Raw genomic sequence first — 22,725 nt, 5'->3', positions numbered from 1 at the left:
TTGAGTTTTCATACCCTTACAAAACGCTACTGAGCACAAAGTGTCTGCAAACACAATGATACAGATATGTAAGTGTATACTGCACGAATCATTGCAATTATTCTATATGCATTTATCCAGACTCAACAATTAAAATATATATCTCACTTTGTGGTAAAAGCGTCCTCGTATTCGTGGTCAAAATATGGTAGCATGGAAGGGACATTGGTAAAAACTATTATCTCTGCCAAGATGTCAACATTTTATGGCCACGACGTATTATTTTGTGTCCACGATATACCACAAAATTTCTTGTTAGCACGAGATATTTTGTCTTTGCCATGGTATGCTATCTCGTAGCTAGGAGATACTATTCTTTTTACTGATGTCTCTTCTATTCTTGTGTAGACAAAATATCTGCATGTCAACTACTACTAGTATTGCTATTTAATGAATATACGTAAATTAGAGAAAAAAAGGACAAGCATCTAAGAACGAATAGATATTTTCGTCAGGCTGAATTATAAAACAAAACTGATAACTTGACTAACTTGACTATGATCAATATAATACTTACCGTATGAAAACAATTTTCACATATATCTTTATTTTTTACTAAGTAAGAAATGTAATAGTTATGCAAGCTGTTCCCCTTGGGTGAATTAATTATTCATACCAAACATAAATATCAGTAAAAACAAACTTCCTGACAAACCACTGCCTATGCACATACTATTTGACTCAGAATAGGTGGAAGTGTGGACTCGTTCGTTTTGATCTGCCAATAGCGTCATGTTGACCTTTCAACGTTTCGAAAATGCCGATAATTGACAAATGACACTGCAAGGTACACTGACTCTAAATATACGACACTTTGTGGAGCTTTTGCAAAGCTGTTAAAAAGAAGTGAAGAAAGAGAAGAGGCAATATTTCCTTCATTCTTGTTGGATATAAAAAAAATAATTAAGTTTTTGTTGTAGTAGTGGCGTTTAGAGAGAAGAGCCTCACATTCTTGAGGTAAAATTATAAATTAACCATGAAGCCATAATGAATGAAACATCAAGGTGTGTGGCGTAAAGTTTTCCATAAAGATTTACTAACATTATAGGTAGCACGCGTAAAAAAAATCTTTAGAAACTGGATGAAGTTCCTGAAAAAAGGTGTAGCCTCTATATGTCCAATACTTCACGCATATTGTAGCGGTTGCTACTGGTGGTGTGGTATGGTGAGGTTGTACCTTCTTACAATGTGTCCGGTTTATTTGGCTATCGTTATCTAGAGGGTGATTGCCCTCGGTATTGTTGCCCGGATCGAGTAAATTTTAAAATAAAGTGTGAAATTATAAATGGAATAAATAGAGATCTGAGCAGATATATATAACAGAATGACACGACTGGGATAATACCTTACATTAGGAAGATACACTTCATTCTTGGAATAAATCTGTCACCGAATTTCAAACACAAATATATTTATACAAATAGCCGATCTGTTTTAAATGATATAATTGGATCATCATGTAATCGAGTGAACGATCGAAGTCAATGCCTTGTACAACTTCATAACATGCTTATTCCAGTCCACTTCAACTTCACCGTGGTGGTTGTTCTCGATCCTTTCGCTTTTGTACTTTTCCAACCTCCCTACTGTCTCGCCTTTTTCGGCCCTCAAATTTCGTGTGGGTAGGTGGATACGTAAGTACGTAGATACGTAGATACTTGGATAAGTAGGTACGTGAATACGTCATTGGATACGTTCGTGGAACTATTTCCCCTTGTGTTTTCAAGCTTTGTTCGCTTCTACTGCCAAAATTGTGTCAGTTGACTTTCCAGACATCCGGTCCTTTTGACCAATGTTTTACGAGAGAATTTCTTCCAAATTCAGTCTCGGAGTCCCTTATATTTTCACTCTTGCAGGAGAAAATGCAGACTGACTAGATGTTTTTCGATGAGGGCAATTTAACCCCAAAAATGTTCGTGTGGGAACCATGTCCATTATTTAGCGTAACCAATCGGGGTTAAATATATTTCCCGCCTTTTATAACTAGCCGCCAAAATTGCGGTCAGAATTTCTTAAAGAATTCCAAGCAATAGATGTGGAAAAACTCAGCTTCTGACTGTTTTAATATAAAATCGAAGTTAACATTCCCTTTTCTAGTTTTCAAACGGTTAAGTAAACTAAGGCTAATTTAGGAACCACTTCCTCTTCCGACACAGACATTAGAAATCATTACAGTATAGCGATTTAACATGCAACTGTCTCCATAAATCTGATTATTTATTCTCTGGCCCAAATTGATGTATTCTTCATAGGTCGACAGAAATTTGCTTCCTTACACATACATTATGACTGAAATGTTTGAAAATTAGTCAGCATTTTACGGTTCAATTGGTCTCACGCTTATAATATAAATACGTTATGACTACCGTTACTATTTAGAGTAAATATTCGTACTACATGTCAGGAATCTAAAAGCTGGTGAAGTTCTTTATAGAACAAGAATTTTGGACTATTATTTCTTTTGCCGCTGATTATCAATGTAGAGAACAAAAACTCATTACGTGTAAGAAAATATGTTCTGACTACCAAGTCAAGCACGCTTTTCACAGACATTGAACACAAAATGAGTCAAGAATTTGTACAAAATAAAACAGTCATTCGAGATATTGTTTGAGTAATTGTAGATGTGTGTATGTGTGTGATTTTGATTTTTAACGTAGCTTAACAATTTTAGTCATATCGCTACGATGTATCCAGTGTGACAGTTTATAGCGATGTCTAGCACTGGGGCATCGTGCCGCAGACATGTAGCATGATGTCCCACCCAGTCACATTATCCTGACACCAGGCCGACAAGTCCTAACACCAACCTCTTATTGCTGAGCGCCAAGCGAGGCAGTTGCTAATGCCATTTTTAAAACTAAGTCTATGGTATGAAACCACCGGGGCTTGAACCGCAACCTTACGCAGAATAATTTTGGTATTTTGTTAGTTGATATTAAATTGGCGCGCGCAGAATTTATATTTCATCATGCTTTGTCCTCATAGTGAACGGTCTCCATAATCACTTCCCCACGCGCGTTTCTCAAGAGAAATATACGCCCTGTTGAATAAACTATTATCAACAAGAAACTCAAATTACGTTCAAGACTTCTCTGTACAATAACACTGTCTAAAAACAAGAAACCAATGTTTTCAGGGGCGCAAGTACTGACCCCACGGACCCTTGCAATGTGTGGAAGGGTGCCAAAATCCAAAGTGTTGTTGCAGTAGGATGTCCATTTAAGACTTTTTGTACTGGTGTAACTACTGTCCCTGCAACGCTGGAGGTGCGTGGGTGGGTGGGGAATTTAAGAAAAATATTTTAAAAATTGTATGACAGTTATAGTGTAGGTGGATTTCTAAGTATTGAAGGGGTTAGATTTGACGTTAGGCTTCTGAATATTTGAATTATTCCATAAACAATGCAATTAATTGAATCTGTTATTATTTCCGAACTGGTACGAAATCTTCAGTAAAGTTAATACAATATCCCTTGAATTCAACATCGTGGCAAAGTATATATGCATTGCATGACGTTTAAAAGACAGGCCAGTGAAAAATCAATAAGCTGCCCAAATGTCAGTATTCCTAAAGAAAACAAGCAGAGAAATCAGGTTTTGATGAGATTCGTACATTTCGTGTAATTTACGAGATGCTTGAGACCTTTTATTATTATTTTATTATTCCTATTTTTTGTTTTGTTCCATCTGTTCTTATTAACTAGTGTTAGTAATGACGTAAAACTGTTTCATAGAACATCTTTGATCATAAAGGAAAATAATATACAGTTCTCTTGGCTTTTTCAGGAGTAGGAAAAGCAAAACATCATAGACAATAGGAATGGTCAAAATTTGGGGCGTTAATTGGCTTGTTTCAAAAATAACTCTTCAGTTTTCAAAGTAATTTTAGTTTTTAGTGACATCAATGAATCTGCTCGAGTCAAGATTATAAGCTCAGTAGATTATATTTATAGGTTACTGCATTTGTATGGGAAAATATTAACGAGTTTTTGGATGTAAATACTGCACGACCTTGGGAGTACAGTATATCCATCCGACAAAGCGAATTCATATTTTCCCATACAAATGCAGTAACCTTTTTATTATATGCTCATTTTCTTATTCTACCTAATGCTTAATTATATTAACAAAATACACTACAAGAAACAAAATAATTGAATATACGCTGTATTCCAAACTAAATACACAAGCGCAGATTCATCATTACACAACAACATTATTTACGTCGCACATAACTATGCCCAGATAAATTTGAACTTAGTCGCGCGCTCGACATAACTTTCGAAAGAAAATAGCGTGTCTAGTTAAAATGGAAATTTGGAGTCATATTGTGAATGAATGCGCATTGCAACAACATTTCCATTTGATCTGGAATGAATAGATTTTGGTATTTTTGTCGATTGTACGAAATTTCGTGATTATGATTTGGATTAATACGTGACAATTCCAAATGAAATACATCGGATTGAAGAAGCGATGGAGAAGCGTGTTGACATCTGCAAATGTGTTTCTGTTTCTGTCATTTAATTTTTGAAATCATAATGTGGGAAAAATATGCAGTCTTTCAATTGCAATTATGAAAAAGACGCTAGGGAATTTAATGCTTATTTCATTTTGAGTGCAGTAAGGAGGACGTAAGTGCACTTATCATCGAAATTACAATACAATTTCGAAATATATAATCAAGATTGAGAACCTATGACATGGCTCATATAATTCGGATTTGCAGAACTAAGAAAGTACATTTTGAGGAAATTCAGGATGTAAAACTGTAAGTATATATTTTTGCCATTCTTATTACCAGCTAAAGAAGACAGTTCATTCCTTGTCGCTTGTACGTTATTTGTAGGGACCCTTTATGGCGTCTACTGTATAGCTAGCCTAAATCCGAAACATTGTATCAAAAAAGGTAACGCGGAATGTGAAAAAGCAGCTCGTATGTGGCAGTCCACGAAAGCTTTGCTTTACTTCACTCAGAAACAAATTTCATCGACCAAAACGTAAAGCGCCTACTACGCGAGTGTACATGATTTTTTTACAAATCAAAAGTGATGACGTCTGCGTCCTTTGTTTGTTTACAATAGAAAGTAGTTCCTTTATACACGTGAATGCAATATGAAGGTGTGTAATAACCTAAATTGCTGAACGATTCTGACAATGTAAATTTAACGGAGAAAAAAATGACAGTGTAAAGTTAACGGAGAAAAAAAAAATGAGCATATAATAATTGCAAATATTTAACCATAAAACAGACAGTCCAATATTATGCACACAGTGTACTTTTGCGACAAGGGGTTTGGTAACAAAAAAATGTTTAATGTAAATGCGCACTGGCTAAAGTGTACAAACGATAAAAATTGCTTCACAAAGGCGACTATTGAAAACGGGCGATCTTTCAAATAGGTTAAATTTTAAAATGATTCCATGATGCAGGCTTACTTTTTGGTCCTTTGGGTATGATACCGTATGCCGGAATGCTTAGAAGTGGATGGTACAGCAAGGCTGTATTTAGAGACTTCAGTCCGTCAAACCAGTATGTAAACTGCAATAGAAAAAATTGTTATAATCGAATTTTGGGAAGTAGCACATTTGGCCGTGCAATCTGTCCCATTTGTAAATACACATTTTCACCAAAATAAACCTGAAATAAAATTCTTATCGTGTCATCGGACTTATTTATCAAATGGATAGCATGAGGGCTTTATAAAGTTCCCACCCTCCCCATATGAAAGAGAGGGGGGGGGGGCGATGGGGCGACCATTTGGACATTTTTATATTCAATAATTAATAATCGATTTTAGAACATTATAATATGTTTTTAACATAGCATTAAATACGCCACAGTAGGCGTGCTTCGTAACAGACAAATTTAGCATATAGGCCTAGTGTCGACTGGCTTTTGCAACTTTGTATCATTGATATCATGTACACTGTAGATAGATCTCAAGGAAAGCGTAAACATACCATTAAGACGAACGATATTACTGTAGATTACTTGGTGCAAGTTCAGTTTTAATGTTTTCGTCCAGCGCAATATGTTTTTGTCTCTCACTCCAGATTTTTTCTTATTTTTTTTTCCCTTACGCATGAGAGGGGAGAAGGGAATGGAAAAAAGAAAGGTTTCCGATGAAATTCTGTACCATTTTAATTTCATTTAGAAAACAGGGACTATTAATACTTTATATCGTTATTTTCATATGTTATTTATCATTAATGAATGAGTAGAAATTCGCCATTGATCTATAGGACTGCATTTGAAAGAATGTGTTTTTGTTTTTTTAAATTCGTCTTATTATAGTATTGGTATATCAATTTGCTTTATACCATACATACATACATACATACATACGTACATACATACATACATACATACATACATACATACATACATACATACATATATCACAGGAAGCAGACACTTCCTTATCAAACAGAAATAAAAGTGTTTCTCCCTGGATCCCAGATTATTTTTTTTATTTATCTATTTGGATGCATAGCTATATGAATATAATCAAACAGGTAAAAGTTATAATTCGTTCCAGGCAGGAATCGAACCCATGCTGAAATTGACGTCAACTATCGTCTATTTCTCATGCATCCCAAACAATTCGACAACGCATCATCCCCACCACAAAATAAAAGATGAAAGAAGGTTGAAGATAAAGACGCACCGTGCACATTGCTTCTCATGTGACATACACTTTTAACTGTTTGCAGCATTTATTATGTAACAGTATTTTTCTCGTGTACATTTTCCTTCCTTTTTTAATCTTATTTTATCCTTTATTGGGATGAGCGCATGACACGTGGGCTTGATTGAGCGCAGCTGTAAACGAGTTCAGCGATACGTGGCTTTTGACGCGCAACACGGTTCTTTTAATATAGAATATTTCCCATTTCTTAAAACATAACTACTTCCAAAATTTATCCCAAGTTTATTTTTTTCTAAGTCATAATGGTAAAATTTTCGTTCATAATGTATATTAGGAGTGTATATTAAACATGGCATTGTTATCAAGAAACGGGCCATATTTGCGTGACTTCATATTGCTTCGAAATTGTATCGTAACAATCATCAATGTTCTGGCAAAGGAGAGCTAACGTGAAACTCAGATATTTTGTTTTGACATGTATCACTCTACACTCACACGATAATGAGAATCAGGAAGAATACTTCATTTTGACAGAGCTGCAAACCAGTCCATAAACCAAATCTCTTCTGGCTCCCAAGACTACCTAATACTAACACGGATTGACTTCCGTTCAAGGGCGGTGAACAAATTCCGGGTTTTGACAGTTAATTAACAAGAATGGTTTACATACATAGGTGAAAGGCGCAGTTCTATATGATGTCATGATGATTCATTAGGGGTATATCAATTCTATGCGCCAGAACTTTATTTCAGCAAGAATAAAGCAGATTGCAAAATTGACAACAATTGTACGCGCTAATATACCCACAACATTCATTGTTACGGCTGAACGAAATTTATGTTAAGGATCTACCGCTAAACGATTTTGATTCTATTCTCATTTCACTTTTACAGTAAAACACAGCTAGGATACATTTCACGTGTTAGCCGTAACTAGAAAAGTAATATAAATCATTATTTAATCATTCTAATGACATTCCGATATATTCCAACATTGGTGACCATTCCGTTTTTATTCCGATATATTCCGTCATCCAAAAGCTGGCTGATAAATCCAACCATCAACACAGACTATACCATTCATTATCAAATCTATTATCTGACTGACTATAAATACTCTAGTGTCGCCTCCAAAGAGAACCCAATATATTCCATCATTGTGATGAATTATTCTGACTACTTTCCATCACGAAAGTAGTCCAGAGAACATGTAATGAAGTTTATCATCTACTTTTATATACACCCTGATGATTACCCAGTATGCTCCGTCATCCCTCGTACTATTTCAGTAACAACCCGACATATTCGTCATCGACTCTAAGAAATACACTGACTAGGGAAAATTTGTCACATACGGCAACATTTTTGACTTCCCGCTATATAATCTAATCAACAGTGAATATTTCCTGTGGCACAAGATAATTTCGCCATTCACCTAAACTTTCCGTGGAGACTATCCGATTTATTTCCTTATCGACATGAACTGTTTTTAACATTCCGGCGTCACGGAATTGTATAAATCCCTTTATTTATTAAATACATGTACTCGGGTTTCGTTTTCTTATCGGACACGGGTAGGTTCACCTCTAAACCTGCTGATTGTTTTGTAATTAGTGTGCCGATAATGTAATCTGTATAGCTTATCGTATATAACGTCATTACGTTTTATCGTATATGCCCGTGTCATGCATAGTACAAGGTGCTAGATATTTTCAGCTCATTGGAGTCGACGTGGTACCAGCTGTATAGCTAACCGTAGAAGCTGACCTTAGCAGCTGTAAAGCTGAACCATAGCAGCCGTAGAGCTGAGTGAACAGTGTTGCTGGTCGAGTCGCAGATGATCGGGTGTTACTGACCGATTGGTGGGTTCTGATTGCTTGATTGACCAAGGAATTGAATTGTGGTCAGTGACTACCTGGACTACTGACTACTTGACTGACCTGTGTGACTAGTAGCCAAGTGTACTGGTGACGGAGTGTGTAACTCCATACATGTAATATTTTAGCCGCGAGCTACTTTGGGGGTTTGTAATACCTATTATTTTGGAATTGTAAAGATATTTCGTATGATATATGTCCCTTTGTTTTCATCGTTTTACTTTTTGAGTAAAGTACCTCATTTTTCACTATTTGAGTGAATTTATTTTTTATACTTGAGTAAAACACATACTTTTCGTCGTGTGAAATTACTGTGAATCATTCATTTTTGATCTTGTACTGTGTAAGGTCATTTATTTGTATTTTCATTTGTTGCATCATTAGGTTCGTGCGGATTATGTTAATTTGTCCAGTATTTGGGTCTTATACACGCATGTATTAATCATAATTATTTTCTCATTCAAGTCATTCGTCATTAAACATTGTATTTGTATCACTATCAAAAGTGTCTTGTTATAAATCCGAAATCCAATCCGGTTTTCTTGTTACATCCGGTGACTGGTATACTAGATAACTGATCCAAACTGTTCTGTGTATGCCTTGCTACCGTTACCCTAGTCTTTTCAAACTATACTGTGCCTACCATGCTACCTTAAATTTTAAGTCTATTCAAACTATTCTGTGCCAACCTTGCTACTTTTAATCTGTAATCTAAGTCTATACAAACTAATAATTTCTCAACGGTTCTCTTAATAATAAAAGTGGAAAGATTATTTCAAACTGACGTTGTGAACAGTTTTCCAAAAATACAATTAATAGATATGACACAAATACATTATATTCGAAATCGAAATTTAAAAACAATCAAGTTATAATATATACATAATTTAGTTTGTTACACAAGCAATCATACAAGTGTTAGGCTAGAAAGATGTTACCATCATTCGCATATTTCACGCTTTGCTGATTTAGTTGTTCTTTATGAATGTTTGTAAGGGAAATTAATTGCTATGCATTGGAACTCAATTTACATTTGGGAAAGTCTTCGTGTTAGTGTATGCTTGTGGTGGGTGTGGATGAGAGAGAGAGAGAGAGAGAGAGAGAGAGAGAGAAAGAGATGTCAGGAAAAAAAATGAATCAAATAACTATTTTTATCATCGAAGAGTATGGCATGCTAAAAATACTCATTTTCGGTCGCCTCGCATGTTAAAGGCCCCGAGTGGCCGAGTGGTATAAAGCGCCCACCGTTGTGGATCACTGCCATCTCACCTCTGTCTGCGTGGATTCGAGTCTCGGGTTCGGCCAATGTGGGCATGTGAGAAAGCTTGCCAGTAGCTTCTCGTGGGTCAGTGGTTCTTTCTGGGGTTTTCCCGGGTTCTTCCTCCACCATTAATACTGGCCGCCATGTATAGCCTATCTTGTGCTGAAAAATGGCGTTAAACCCCACAACAACAACTACGGCCGCTTCAGTGAAATGTATGTTTTGTTGTGCAGCATGTCACGAGAAATAGAAGCATACCCCATTCACACTCGTGAAAAATTCGTAAAGTTGTATAATATTGTAATATTTGTAATATGCATGTACATGTTTGTAATATTATATAATTACACTAGAATTATTTTCAATAGTACAGACTCTACTAATTGTGACCAGTGGTTTGTCTTAAATCCTCCGATTTCTTTTCGGTGTAGCTTCTTTGTAAACCAATTAATAAACAAATATGTGCGTATCATTTTTTCACACAGTAAGCTTAAGGATCCCCAAGGTAAAGTTGTTAATGTTCTTCAAGCATTTCGTAACAACTTGACAATTTATAATGTGTTCGTGAATACATAAGCATATACATGGCTATAAGGGATTTTTAGGAACTAACTGTAGAAATAAACCATACACTATGTAGTTAAGTGCATGAATATGTCTACATCTGTACTGGAAAATAACATCAGAGCCAAAACAAACCCAGATTACAACAATAAGCTACAATTAGGACTGACCAAGTTTATGAACTAGATACTCCGAAAGGCTAATTTCTCTTACTGAGTTATATGATTAGCAAACGTTTCCGGTGCAATTCGGTGGTTATGTATACCCCCCCCCCCCCCCCGGCAGCAGACATACATTTCTTTTAGGGCCATAGACTATTGTAAAATCAATATAAATATCTGTTCCTGGATTTAACAAAAACACCATCAGCAGGTTTGCATTGTGGGTTTTAAATTCAGTCTGTAGAACTCTGTATACTTTACGTGTGTCTGTGTGTGTGTGTGTGTGTGTGTGTGTGTGATTTAGATTTTTAGCGTAGCTTTAACAATTTTTCAGTCATATCGCTATGATGTCTGCAGTGTGGCAGTTTATAGTGATGTCTAGCATTGGGCATCATGCCGCAGACATGTAGCATGATGTCCAACCCAGTCACATTATCCTGACACCAGGTCGACCAGTCCTAACACTAACCTCTTAATGCTGAGCACCTAGCGAGGCAGCTTTTAGTACCATTTTTATTAGCCTTTGGTATGTTGGTATGACTAGGTCGGGGATCGAGCCCATGAACTCCCGCATCCGAGGCGTGTATACTTTACTTTTTTTGTTTCAAAACACCAAATGATTTTTTAAAAAAATTTTTAAACCCTCTTAAAGAGTGATAACCGACGGAAAACTCTCTCATAATAATGACTGGAGACGCTGAGGCGTTTACAACAACAAGAAGTTTTGTTTGGTCTTTGTTTCTCCTATGATCGCACTACTTCATTGACTTTGGATCTTAAAACCTTCCACATTATTACAAATTTTTAAATTGCTGTTATTATTATTGTTATTATTATTATTATTATTATTATTATTATTATTATTAAGTAGTAAGAACAGTAGTAATAGTGGTAGTAGTTTTCAATTTCATCACAGTTCATTTCAAAATAAGCCATTTTCTATTTAACCCTGCAGAGCAGGATTTTTCTTGATGTTGCACCATCTGAACTAACTGAATGACAACTCCAATAGTCTTCACAAAGACAAACGTCAATTAGTTCCGTACTTGAGAGAAGATTGATCAAATCGGAATTTTGTAACACGTCAGAAGTCATTAAGTTTTCGTCTAGTTGAAGGAAATCCCCAAAAGCCGGTGAGGTATGTAAAAGACCCGCGTTAATGGAAGTCGGTGTTCAATTCCGGAAGGACCACGCAATATGTTATTGAATTTCAAAGTGAATAATTTTCTGTAGCCATTTCAAGATCATCCGGTACGTTTTGTATTAATTCCAGACATAACCGCTGATTAGAACGAAGACATATTTTTTATATGTACGTTTTACTTATCTTTACTTCTCGTGCCCTTGCCAAAGAGACCCAACCAATAAGAGCCGCAGAATGGTCATGAATGTCTTGCATTGTTGTGTTGCATATTGCCCATCTGGCAGTGAGTGCGACGCTTGATCAGACGCCGTCTATAACAGATAAGCCTGTTTTCATTCCCCAAATGATTCAAATGTAATCAAGAGCAAAGTTTTTATCCGTCAGTTTCTCCCGATGATTCAATGACATCGGTGAGGCCATGACCTGTTATGTAGTATGATTCATGCGGAATTTGCTGATGTGATATGTATAAAGTGGAGTATTTAAAGGAAAGCAACTGTTAAAGACGTAGTGCGCCCTTTTAAAATAGGCAATAAATTAGACTTATACGAAAGTTTAGCGTCCTGGTACTTTTTTAAGCTGCGCGCGTGAACACACCCACACACGGACGTACATATTTATGTACGTATGTATGTATGCATGTATGTATGTATGGAGAGAGAGAGACAGAGGGGGTGGGTGAGCTATTTTCATCGTAAATGTCGCCGTAAACCATAGGGTGATATAATTAAAGTACTAAAGTCCGTTCCCGTTCACATTTTTAGTGACTAGCTGTCTTGACAATTAATATAGCACGCAAGGGTCCAATATTAATAAGGTCATAATAAGCAAGCCACATCAACAAAGCACATCAGTGCCTCGTAATGAGACTTTGCGTGATAATCATGAACAAAACGTCATATTCCTTTTCTGTTGTACATCGGAAATCTTTAAACACTGACTAGATTTAATAGTAATTTATTCTCTGATGAAACATTCTCACCCCTTTTGCAAGTGCTTATAACAAATGAATCTGATGATCGTTTTCAACAAGGGGTAAAAGTCAACAGTACCGAATTTTACTTAGCGTTTCAAGATCTCTGATGAAGAAAATTACGCAATTTACAGGATGGAAGCAATTCATATATAATTGTGTTAATAGAAGACGAATAATCCACCACACTTGCCTAAACACAGACAGACAGACGAACTGACAAGGTGACACTCAACAAATTCATGGCAGGGATACAACAAAGTAAAAGAGAGCGATATATATGTGTGTGGAGAGAGAGAGAGAGAGAGAGAGAGAGAGAGAGAAATGTTTGTATTGTTTGCAAGGACAACCCTGTTTTTGGATGCCACCAAACCAGTATGTCAGCAGTCAATCATTTATTTATGCTGTTGTCAATCATCCTGAAATCTGTGGATGCCAAACATTTTTCCTTCACGTCAAGATTTTACATTTAGATAAGTTCAGAAGACAATCTTAGCTCAAAAATTAGCTCATGCACAGTTGTTTTTCCTCTTCTCAGAATTGTGCGTTAATCCAGCACATTTGGTTTATTTGCTTGTTTGACCAAGACACTAGGAACCAGGTTATTGTATTTATAGTCTCGTTGGGACGAATTCTGCCAGTTTCTTTGGACCCATATTGTACATATCTAATACAATCGGAATATAAGTGAAACTATCTAATGCAACAACTGAGCGGATCAGAATGCCAGTGAACCATAACGTTGTTCTGGTTCGTCACTCGGTTTTTTCCCCCTTCCCCATCCATGTTTTAAACAACGACAATGATCGGAAAGTCTACAGACTTCGTACTATATGTCTCTGTAAACGTGACCGAGATTTAATAACCTATACAATTCAAGATATATTAATGTTTGAGCACTCTAATAACCTCTCGTAGCGAGTAAATTTAAGTGTGGTATCGCAAGAGTGGAGGAACTACTTATGAATGATTAATCCGATACACATCGAAAATCATTCAAAACTTCAAAACTAAAGATATTAGATAGAAGTTCATTAACAGATGTAACAGACTCTCGTGTTGTACACGTTAGGAATGTGATGAAAGAGATACGGCTGTAATAAGAATATTCGAACACGTTCATAACTATGCAACCAACTGAATACTCGTGGGTATGGTAAAAGTGTTCTGGCATGGCTATCTGCAATATTTCTGGCGGGAGGGGGTGAGATGACTGGCACACGTTTTTCTCTCAGGTTCCTCACTTATCACCGAAAGATAGACTGAAAACATAACCCAAAGCAAATACACTGTCTATTACCTTAATCTAAAAGATGAGGACCAAATTACGTGATGATTTACACAGGAAAAAAAATAAATGATCAAAGAAAGATAGCATATTAGATAACTGAAGAAAGACAAGGTCAGACGCTTATTGGCTTGGGAAAGAATTATATCTGAACTTTTTATAAGTAAAGGGATATATTTGTTTGCAATTTATCGTCTGCTGTAAGTACTTGATATTTTATCTACGTATAAACCAATTTAAGATTTGATTTTTAGGGATAACCTAACTAAACATGTACAATGTATCTAATCCCGAAAATAGTATTTCCTGAATTTGAACAGTCGTCTACTAATACATTTCACTGAGTCCCACCGAGTAAACCAAATACAGATTTGTATTTGTGATTAAAATATGGTACAACAAATACATACACATTATGCTTTAGCGATATTGAAACAAAGTGTTTTGTGTATCAGCAAGGTATATTTCCCCTAAACTTAATTGTTATATGCTCATTTATTTCTCCGTTAGCTTTACATTGTCAGAATACTGCAGTATTTTACAACATTGAACTCTCGTGTAATTCATATTGTACTCACGTGAATAAAGAAACTACTTTTTATTGTAAACAAACAATGGACGCAGATGCCATCACATTTGATTTATTTTATTTGTCTGTGGATGAAGTAAACCAACTGAATGAACTAAAGCAGATGTTTCGTGGACCGCCACATACGAGCTGCTTTGCCACATTCCGCGTTATCTTTTTTGATACAATGTTTTGGATTTAGGCAAGCTATAGACGCCAGACAGGGTCCTTACAAATAACATGCAAGTGACAAGGCATAAACTGTTCTCTTTAGCTCGTAATAAGAATGGCAAATAATTTACTTACAGTTTTACATTCTACATTTCTTGAAAATGTACTTTCTTAGTTCTGCAAATCCGAATGACATGAGCTATGTCATGGGTTCTCAAGCTTGATTACACGTTTCGAAATTGTACTGTAGTTTCGACCATATTCCAAGTGTAATTACATTCTCCTTACTGCACTCAAAATGAAATAGACGTTATATTACATAGCGTCTTTTTGATAATTGCAATTGAAAGACTTCATATTTTTCCCACATTATGATTTCAAACATTCAATGACAGAACATAAACACACTTGCAGATGTCAACACGCTGTTGAAATCCAATGTACTTCATGTAGAATTGGTACAGATAAATCCAGTCTATAATCACGACATTTCGTAGAATCCACAAAAATACCAAAATCCATTCATTCCAGATCAAATGGAAACGTTGCATTAATTCCCATTATGACTCCAAATTTCAATTTTAAGTGGATCAAAACGCCATTTTCTTTTGCGCGTTTCTATGTTCAAATGTATCTGGACGGAGTTATGTGCGCATCAGTGATGTTGTTGTTGTTGTGTAATGATAAATCTGCACTTGTGTATTTAATTTGGAATACGGCAGGCATTCGGTTACTTTGTTTCTTGTAGTGTATTTTTGTTTATATAATTAAGCCTTAGGTAGAATAAAAAAAGTGAGCATATAATAAAAAGGTTACTGCATTTGTATGGGAAAATATGAATTCGTTTTGTCGGATGGATATACTGTACTCTCAAGGTCTGCAGTATTTACACCCAAAAAACTATAAATACATTTCTCTGAATGCTACCGAGTAAACCGATTACAGAAATTATTGTTTTTTCTTTCATGAGTACCATATTGGCTCTTTCGTTAAAAATGCAGTTAATTTATTTTGTAATATCACGTTAATTATTTACGTGTAAATAATAAAACTTGTTTTAGGTTGAGTTGTATGGTGCATTTGTCAAATTCAGTATTATCACACAAGTTTAAGCCATGAAGCAGACGGCGGCTATTGAACGATTGTTGATAAAATTTAAATGTATCCATCTTCGATGTGATCGTATAGATTAGTCTATATTACAGACACGTGTTGGTACTTGGCAATATTTTGGGTTAGGTAAAACCTGCTTTACTGGCGAGGACTGGATGTTGGCTTGGACCCATCTTTAAACTCTTTTCAACATGACTTTTAAGTCAGACGAAATCAAAACACAGGACAAGGATATGCGAATGAAACCAATATTGTTTTGTCTGATGGAAATCTCAAGTTCTTGGTATTAAAGCAACTTGAACTATAGCCATGTGCAAACAGCCCGGTTCTGCTGTAATCTATGTAATTGTTTGTTCTCGTTTGACATTCATGGGCTAAGTGGGTTATCATAGACAATACAGTCATAATAGACTCTATTCATGCTATAAAAAAGCTAGTAAATGATAGTCTGATCGAAGTGGTTTGAACTTGATAAGAAACAAAAGGTATTGTTATTTAAAAAAATAAAAGACAGAACAAACAAACAAAAGAGCTAACCGGCCGTCATGATGCACCTTTGTGAGAGCAGACACGTATTTCGGACGAACCCTTGCATGAAAGGTACTTAGGATATTGTGCATCGTGCAAACAAGTCGCAGATCACTATTTGTTATACGTACTTTGATCTTAAATTGTTGCCCCATAATTGCAAGTTAATTTAGAATATTTGGGTTATGGCCTTGTGTCCTTAATGCTTTATCAGTCCAGCAGCGACTACTTGTTGTTATTTTGATGGCTTTGTTTTCGGATACACATATCTATTTGCCTAAGTGTGCGTGTGTGTGTGCGCGTGTGTGTGTGTGTGTGTGTGTGTGTGTGTGTGTGTGTGTGAGAGAGAGAGAGAGAGATCGAGATCTCAGAGCTCTATAATTAGTTCCAAACAGGAATCGAACCAGTGCAGAGATTAACGGCAGCAAAATCTCTCACAACAGCGACCTAACCCACTCAGCCATGTCATCAACCCTCGAAAAGGAAAGTACAAAGTCAAAGGTAAGGTCTAAAGGTGCACGAAAAACGCACTCGCAGGTGTTTGCGGAATGTAACACTCATCTATATGCACAAACTAACTTTCATTCCTTTTAGAAATGCAAGGCATTTACATGATATCATAGGGAACTGATGCATTCGAGCAAGACCGTCGGCGCCGTTACTTGCGGCACTGGTTCGATTCTTGCCAAGAATGCTTGAGATAGAATGAAAATAATCGCAATGACGTTTTGTAAAATGATTTGCTGATCATATGTAATAAAACGGTATGATTATCAGTGCTTATCACAAACTTTACAAAGGTGTAAGAACAAAACTCCAGTTGATTTTCAGTCTTCAGTTGTATTTAACCATGAATCAATGAAACCACTAAGTAATGTTCGCATGAGCGATTTGAACAGAAACCTGATTGACACGGGGTTCTTAAATTATCTTTATAAAAGTAAACTCATAATCTGAATTGAAAACATGTCTAGGTTAAATTGGAAAAAAAGTTTATATTTGTCGACACTCAGTAATTCTAGCTTTTCCATTATCTACCAAAGTATTTGCGCCTATGGATACAGTAAATACATGTCAATTGTTCAACGGTGCAGTCTATTGACATTTTTAATAGCTTATCAGTCATGTCATTAAAGTCAGTAGCCTTTGAAATATACACGTTTTAAATTTCTTTTCATGCAGAGCTTCAGCAATATTTGGTATCTGAAGAAAACTTTAATTTGGCATACGTTCAGTATTCAGTTTTCCGTAGCGATGAATTTAAATCCTTACAAATATATAACCCGGGGTCCAATGTGGCCGAGTGGTCTGAAACGCTCGCTTTTACCGACCATTACCCTCTCACTTCTGTCTATGTGGATTCGAGTCTTGGGCTAGACCAGTGTGGATATATGAGAAAGCTTACTAGTAGCTTCCAGTAGGTCTGCGGTCGTTAGCTCGGTTTTCCCGGGTTCTTCCTCCACCAGTTCAGCTGGTCACCATGAACAGACTATCATGTGCTGAAAAGTAGCGTTAAAACCCACACCAACAAATATCTAGCCCAATAATTAGAAGAAATCATTGAAATTTATTTGCAATTTTATTAAGGTCATTAAGATTTTCGCCATCAACAATAATAATGTTTGTACATGTATTTAATTTGGATGAAGGTAGAGCTTTTTTTTAAAAAAAAATATGACTAATATTACTACTTCCCTTTCCCAATTATCTGCCCTTGTGAGTGTAATTAAATAACTTATATTTCCATATTTAAGTGAATTTCAATTTTTCTTCGTTTCAGCCTCGCTGCCTCTATGACAGGCGGAACAGATCTTAAAATAGGTCAATAAATGAAAGCATGTTGGTGGTGTCACACACAATGCATATAAAAGAACTCATGCAACATATTCAAATAATCTGATTTTTATAATAAACCACCCCTCCCCATAGTTTCGATGTGACATGGGGCAAACTGTCAGTGACTGAGCTCGTGTGGCCCATTTCTGTTCGATAGCCAGTGTCACAAATATAGTCTTGATTACACTGAAACATTACAAGATTTTAAGGTAAAAACTTTTGGTTTAATATAGTTTTAAAATTGTCTATTTAGCGATTTTAATTCTCATCACACTTAAAAATGTTTTAAAACAATGGAGAAATAAGAGATAGGTGAGTGTTGATTGAAAAACCGAAATCGAACTAGTCAGCACACAAGCCATTATCACATAATTTGCGTTTGAATGCAAAAATACACCAAACAAAGAAATAAAATCATTATAGGCAACTCACTATCATTACAATATTTTGTTCAAAGATTTTACACTCTGCAGTCAGTCGAGAACGACAGCTGTGTGATAATTCTATAGTATTTCAACCCCAACAATGTTCACGGTCTCAATCCGCACAATAAATATTCTTTTAAAACATGCATTAATATGACGCAATACAAAATTTGAAGTATTATATGTAAGGGCTACATTTTTGGAAATGAAACTGTCCAAGAATTATTGTAAAACTTTCGAACTTCTTTGTGTCGACGTGGTCGTGCAACCGTTAATTGCATTTGCACATTAGGAAAGCAATGCAAAATGACAAATGGGCGGTTTTTGCATTAAGAATATATAAGAAACAGAAAATCTGCGTTTCTTTGGTAACATATATCAGGAACAGTTCCTCTCGCGAAGTTGACAATACACTATTTCCACTTCACTTCTGAAAATACTTCCTTATACCACACATAACATGCAGTTGTCTGACATAAACGCAATTCATATTGATGGAAGTTCATAGATGAACTTTTAGGTAGATCGGATCCATTTGCAATATTTAATTTTACAACATTACCGAATGAATTTTATCGTCAGGTTTTTTTTCTTCCTTTTCTATAGTGCTTTGATTGTTTTCCTATTAACTTTTTGTATGAATTTCAAGATATACCTAATTTACAAAAGTAATTGCTTACATTGTGAATGACCCATCTATAGAAACAATTTATTACACAAGACTGGGACAATTATAACAATACTAACCCGTCTCATTATTCTTTTTATAAAAATGGAGCTTCGTTATTGTTCATTGCAATCATAGATTATAAATGGGTGTAACTTAACGATAATATCTGCTCAACGGAAGCAAAGATACATGTTTTCTTCTATTTTGTTATTTAGTGGCATTCGAAGCGTTTCTGATGCAGAATATTTCTTCTGTTAACACCAAGTAGTATTTCTTTCGGTTATGACCGACTCCATGCACCCCGAGGGGTCCTTATTCGCGAATTATATACGCATCTGTTTGGCAATGGTATCCAGTCAGTTACAGGTATTTGTGTATTTTTACTATTACAAAGATAACGCCCAATATACTCAAGTCACTAATAATAAAATAATATGACAAATTATAAGTGATATTTCCCAGGAGAACTGTGCACAGCAGACTTAAGTAAACCCTGCATTCTGACAAGGTCAACGCTTATACATTGATGAATCAACAGCTGTTTTGGTAAAAGCTTATGTGTGAATAGACAGACATTCTAATGGCTGCATCATCAGTAATAAAGGTGATTGGATCTGACTCTACATAGAGGAGATCCGATTGAAACAAGTGAATAAACGATATATTTCATCGAGTAGGTGAAAAATTAAATTTTTTCATGAGTGGCGAAGCCAAGAGTGAAAATACTCAAGGTTTTCATCTACGAGATATAAAAAAAATATCAGTTATTCACTTGTAGCAAGCAAATGTTATTTAAATTTTATGCTCAAACATATTGGCTAGCATAATGTACCGTATAACGGATTGAAGTAGCAGATTTCTTCCTATATCCCGAGCGATGTCAGCGATTTACGGGTTATGTTTTGCTGTGTTTGGTGGATTATTCACACAGAAAATATAAAGTTTTGCATAGTTCTCCTTCCCAAGTCAAAATAATATAGCACATTATGTGAAAAAATAATTCGCACTTTGTTGGATTTGAACTCAAGCCAAGGCGGCAATATTTACCGCTCCGCCACGTAAGTATTTAAGAATAAATTCTACTTTTACGGTTATCTAGATATCAACGCTCAGTGAAATTATTTATCGTATTTCACTCCAGTGAATTATCTCAATCATTTTTTTGGGGAGGATCTAGTAATTTACAGCCTAGCATAAAATAATAAAAAAAGTCTTTACTAGAATGAAAACTAGCTCCAATTATATAAGCTAAAATTGATCTGACACATTTGCAGAGGTAAGATATTGAATTCGTTTCTAAAAAAAATAACAACCAATATATTAAACAAATCGCATTTGCCTTTTGTCTGTCCGTCCGTCAATCGACATGTAAAATCTAATGACATGTTTTCCTATTGTTACGTGTGTGTGATCTTACCAAACGTAACAAGAAACAAGTTTGTTTGGAAAATAATTCGCAGTAGAAGCTGGGCTGTTAAACTGGAACTTGTTTGTTGTGCTGTTTGGAGTTATTTCAAATTACTTGGACTCAAAAGGATTAATTCTGTTATTTTTCTGGAAAATACGTGTGCGCATGTAAAAGTGACAAACAAGGACATTTTTTTAATAAATATTTAGCCAGCTATCAGAAATCGGAGTGATAATTCTTGTTTCTACAAGGAACTGTAGACTTCAACACTACAGATTGCAACATACGTCATCGTCTTCCATCCTGGATTTTTCGTCGGGATTCGAACGTGAAATCATAGAACATTTTCTTAGTAGGACTAACGTAATTTAAATTCTTGCATTATTCTTGGATTATTTTTGGATTTGGTTCTATAAAACCGTAAGTTCATATTTTTTCAAAGTTTTTCCAGGGAAATAAATTATTGTATTTTTAAAAGCTTGTTGTTTTAACTCTTTCTTGTGTTACTGTTTTTCGAGCCTAAACACGTGATATAAGATACGGAATAAGCATACACACGCAAAAATTATCTCAGTAGAATACACATCTATTAGCCGATTAATCGAATAAGCACCCCAGGTAATTGAGCAGTGATGCGTACCTTGAACGAAACGATCCATTCAATAGGATCTACGAATGATTCGAGCAGTTTCTGAGCAATGTGAACGGTGTAATTTGTTCAACTCGCAAAATAACCTAAAATGTTTGAGTAATACCCTTTACAAATAATATATTTATACTCGTAATCGCAAATATATTTACTTTTCCTTTTTTCTTTTGGAATTCTTCGTTAGCCATTCGGAAACCTTTGTTTTCATCAACCGATCCTTATCAAACATTATACAAAACTTGATCGGAGCAGATTATATGAAAAACCGACTGAAGGAAGCACGGACAAGCAGACTAACATAACTGATTAAAAGATATCGACTAAAAGGTGTGTACATATTTGTTAACGATCGCTACCAATATTCAAATAGGATTTATCAATATGTACAATAAAGTACCCGTTTTATTTGCTAATTTACAGTAAAGACGACATGGTAAGATTCTCTTTCCAATATTCAACGCCTATCTATAGGTTCCTTCAAAGTTGGAGTATTTTTCATGGCAGTTATAAACTCGATGCAACGTCGGCCTGAATAATAACGATTTTCACTGGTGAAAATTTGAAAGCAATTTGGATTATATGAATCTATAGTGGCCCTGTCCTTCACGTAAATATAAGACAACCATTAGAGAATGAATGCTCACATTACAATGGCGCGACAAAACAGGACGAAATATATTAACATGACACTTGAGCTGGTGGTGGACAAACGAATTGATTAAGAGAATGTGTTATACTTTCGATCATCATAGTGGAAAAAAATTATACGTCTGAAGCAACGTGACGACAGGATTATTCTGCCCACTAATATATTAAGATTAGCAACTTTTCTTTGGAAAGACGAGATCGACCACAAGACATAGGAGGAGGGATAGTCATGTACGTTTCAAATAACTTAACATACAAGAGAAGAACAGATTTTGAAAATTCTACTATTGAATCAATATGGATCGAGTTAAGTTTCCTCAGTAGTAAATTAATCTATATCTGCTCAGCATACCGACCCCCAAACTCCCTCTCCTCATGGACTGACCAATTTGAACATGAGTTAGAGGCTGCTTTTTTTCCAACAATGAAGTAATTATCATGGGAGACTTTAATATTGACCTCCTCTAAGATACTAACACTAAATGGCTACATATGATACAACTGCACGACCTTACACAGGTAATATATGCTCCAACAAGAGTAACAGCCTGTACTTCTACTCTGATCGACCACATCTAAACTACCCATCCAACCAATCTCTACGAGATAAACGTACCATGTTTCCCTATTAGTGATCACAATCCTATATGTGCAAATCGTAAGCAACAGAGCGCAAAGAAAAACAACTTGCACTATTACATGCAATACAGATGTTTCAAAAACTTTGCTGAAAATGAATTTCTCACC

General features: G+C 35.6%; 1 protein-coding gene across 1 annotated transcript in view; it reads right to left on the bottom strand.

The window, feature by feature from the left end:
- The window catches only part of LOC149771380 (uncharacterized), an 82,092-nt gene that overhangs the window by 28,904 nt on the left and 30,463 nt on the right, over positions 1-22,725 (bottom strand). The window contains exon 3 of the mRNA XM_089948519.1: positions 5,481-5,583. Coding sequence (XP_089804645.1) covers positions 5,481-5,583 — 103 coding nt within the window. The remainder of the gene's footprint in view (positions 1-5,480; positions 5,584-22,725) is intronic.

Source organism: Sinohyriopsis cumingii, unplaced genomic scaffold (assembly GCF_028554795.1).
Source record: "Sinohyriopsis cumingii isolate HCF-2022 unplaced genomic scaffold, ASM2855479v2 utg001887l, whole genome shotgun sequence".
Lineage (NCBI taxonomy): Eukaryota > Metazoa > Mollusca > Bivalvia > Unionida > Unionidae > Sinohyriopsis > Sinohyriopsis cumingii.
This window is presented reverse-complemented; position numbering and strand designations above follow the sequence as displayed.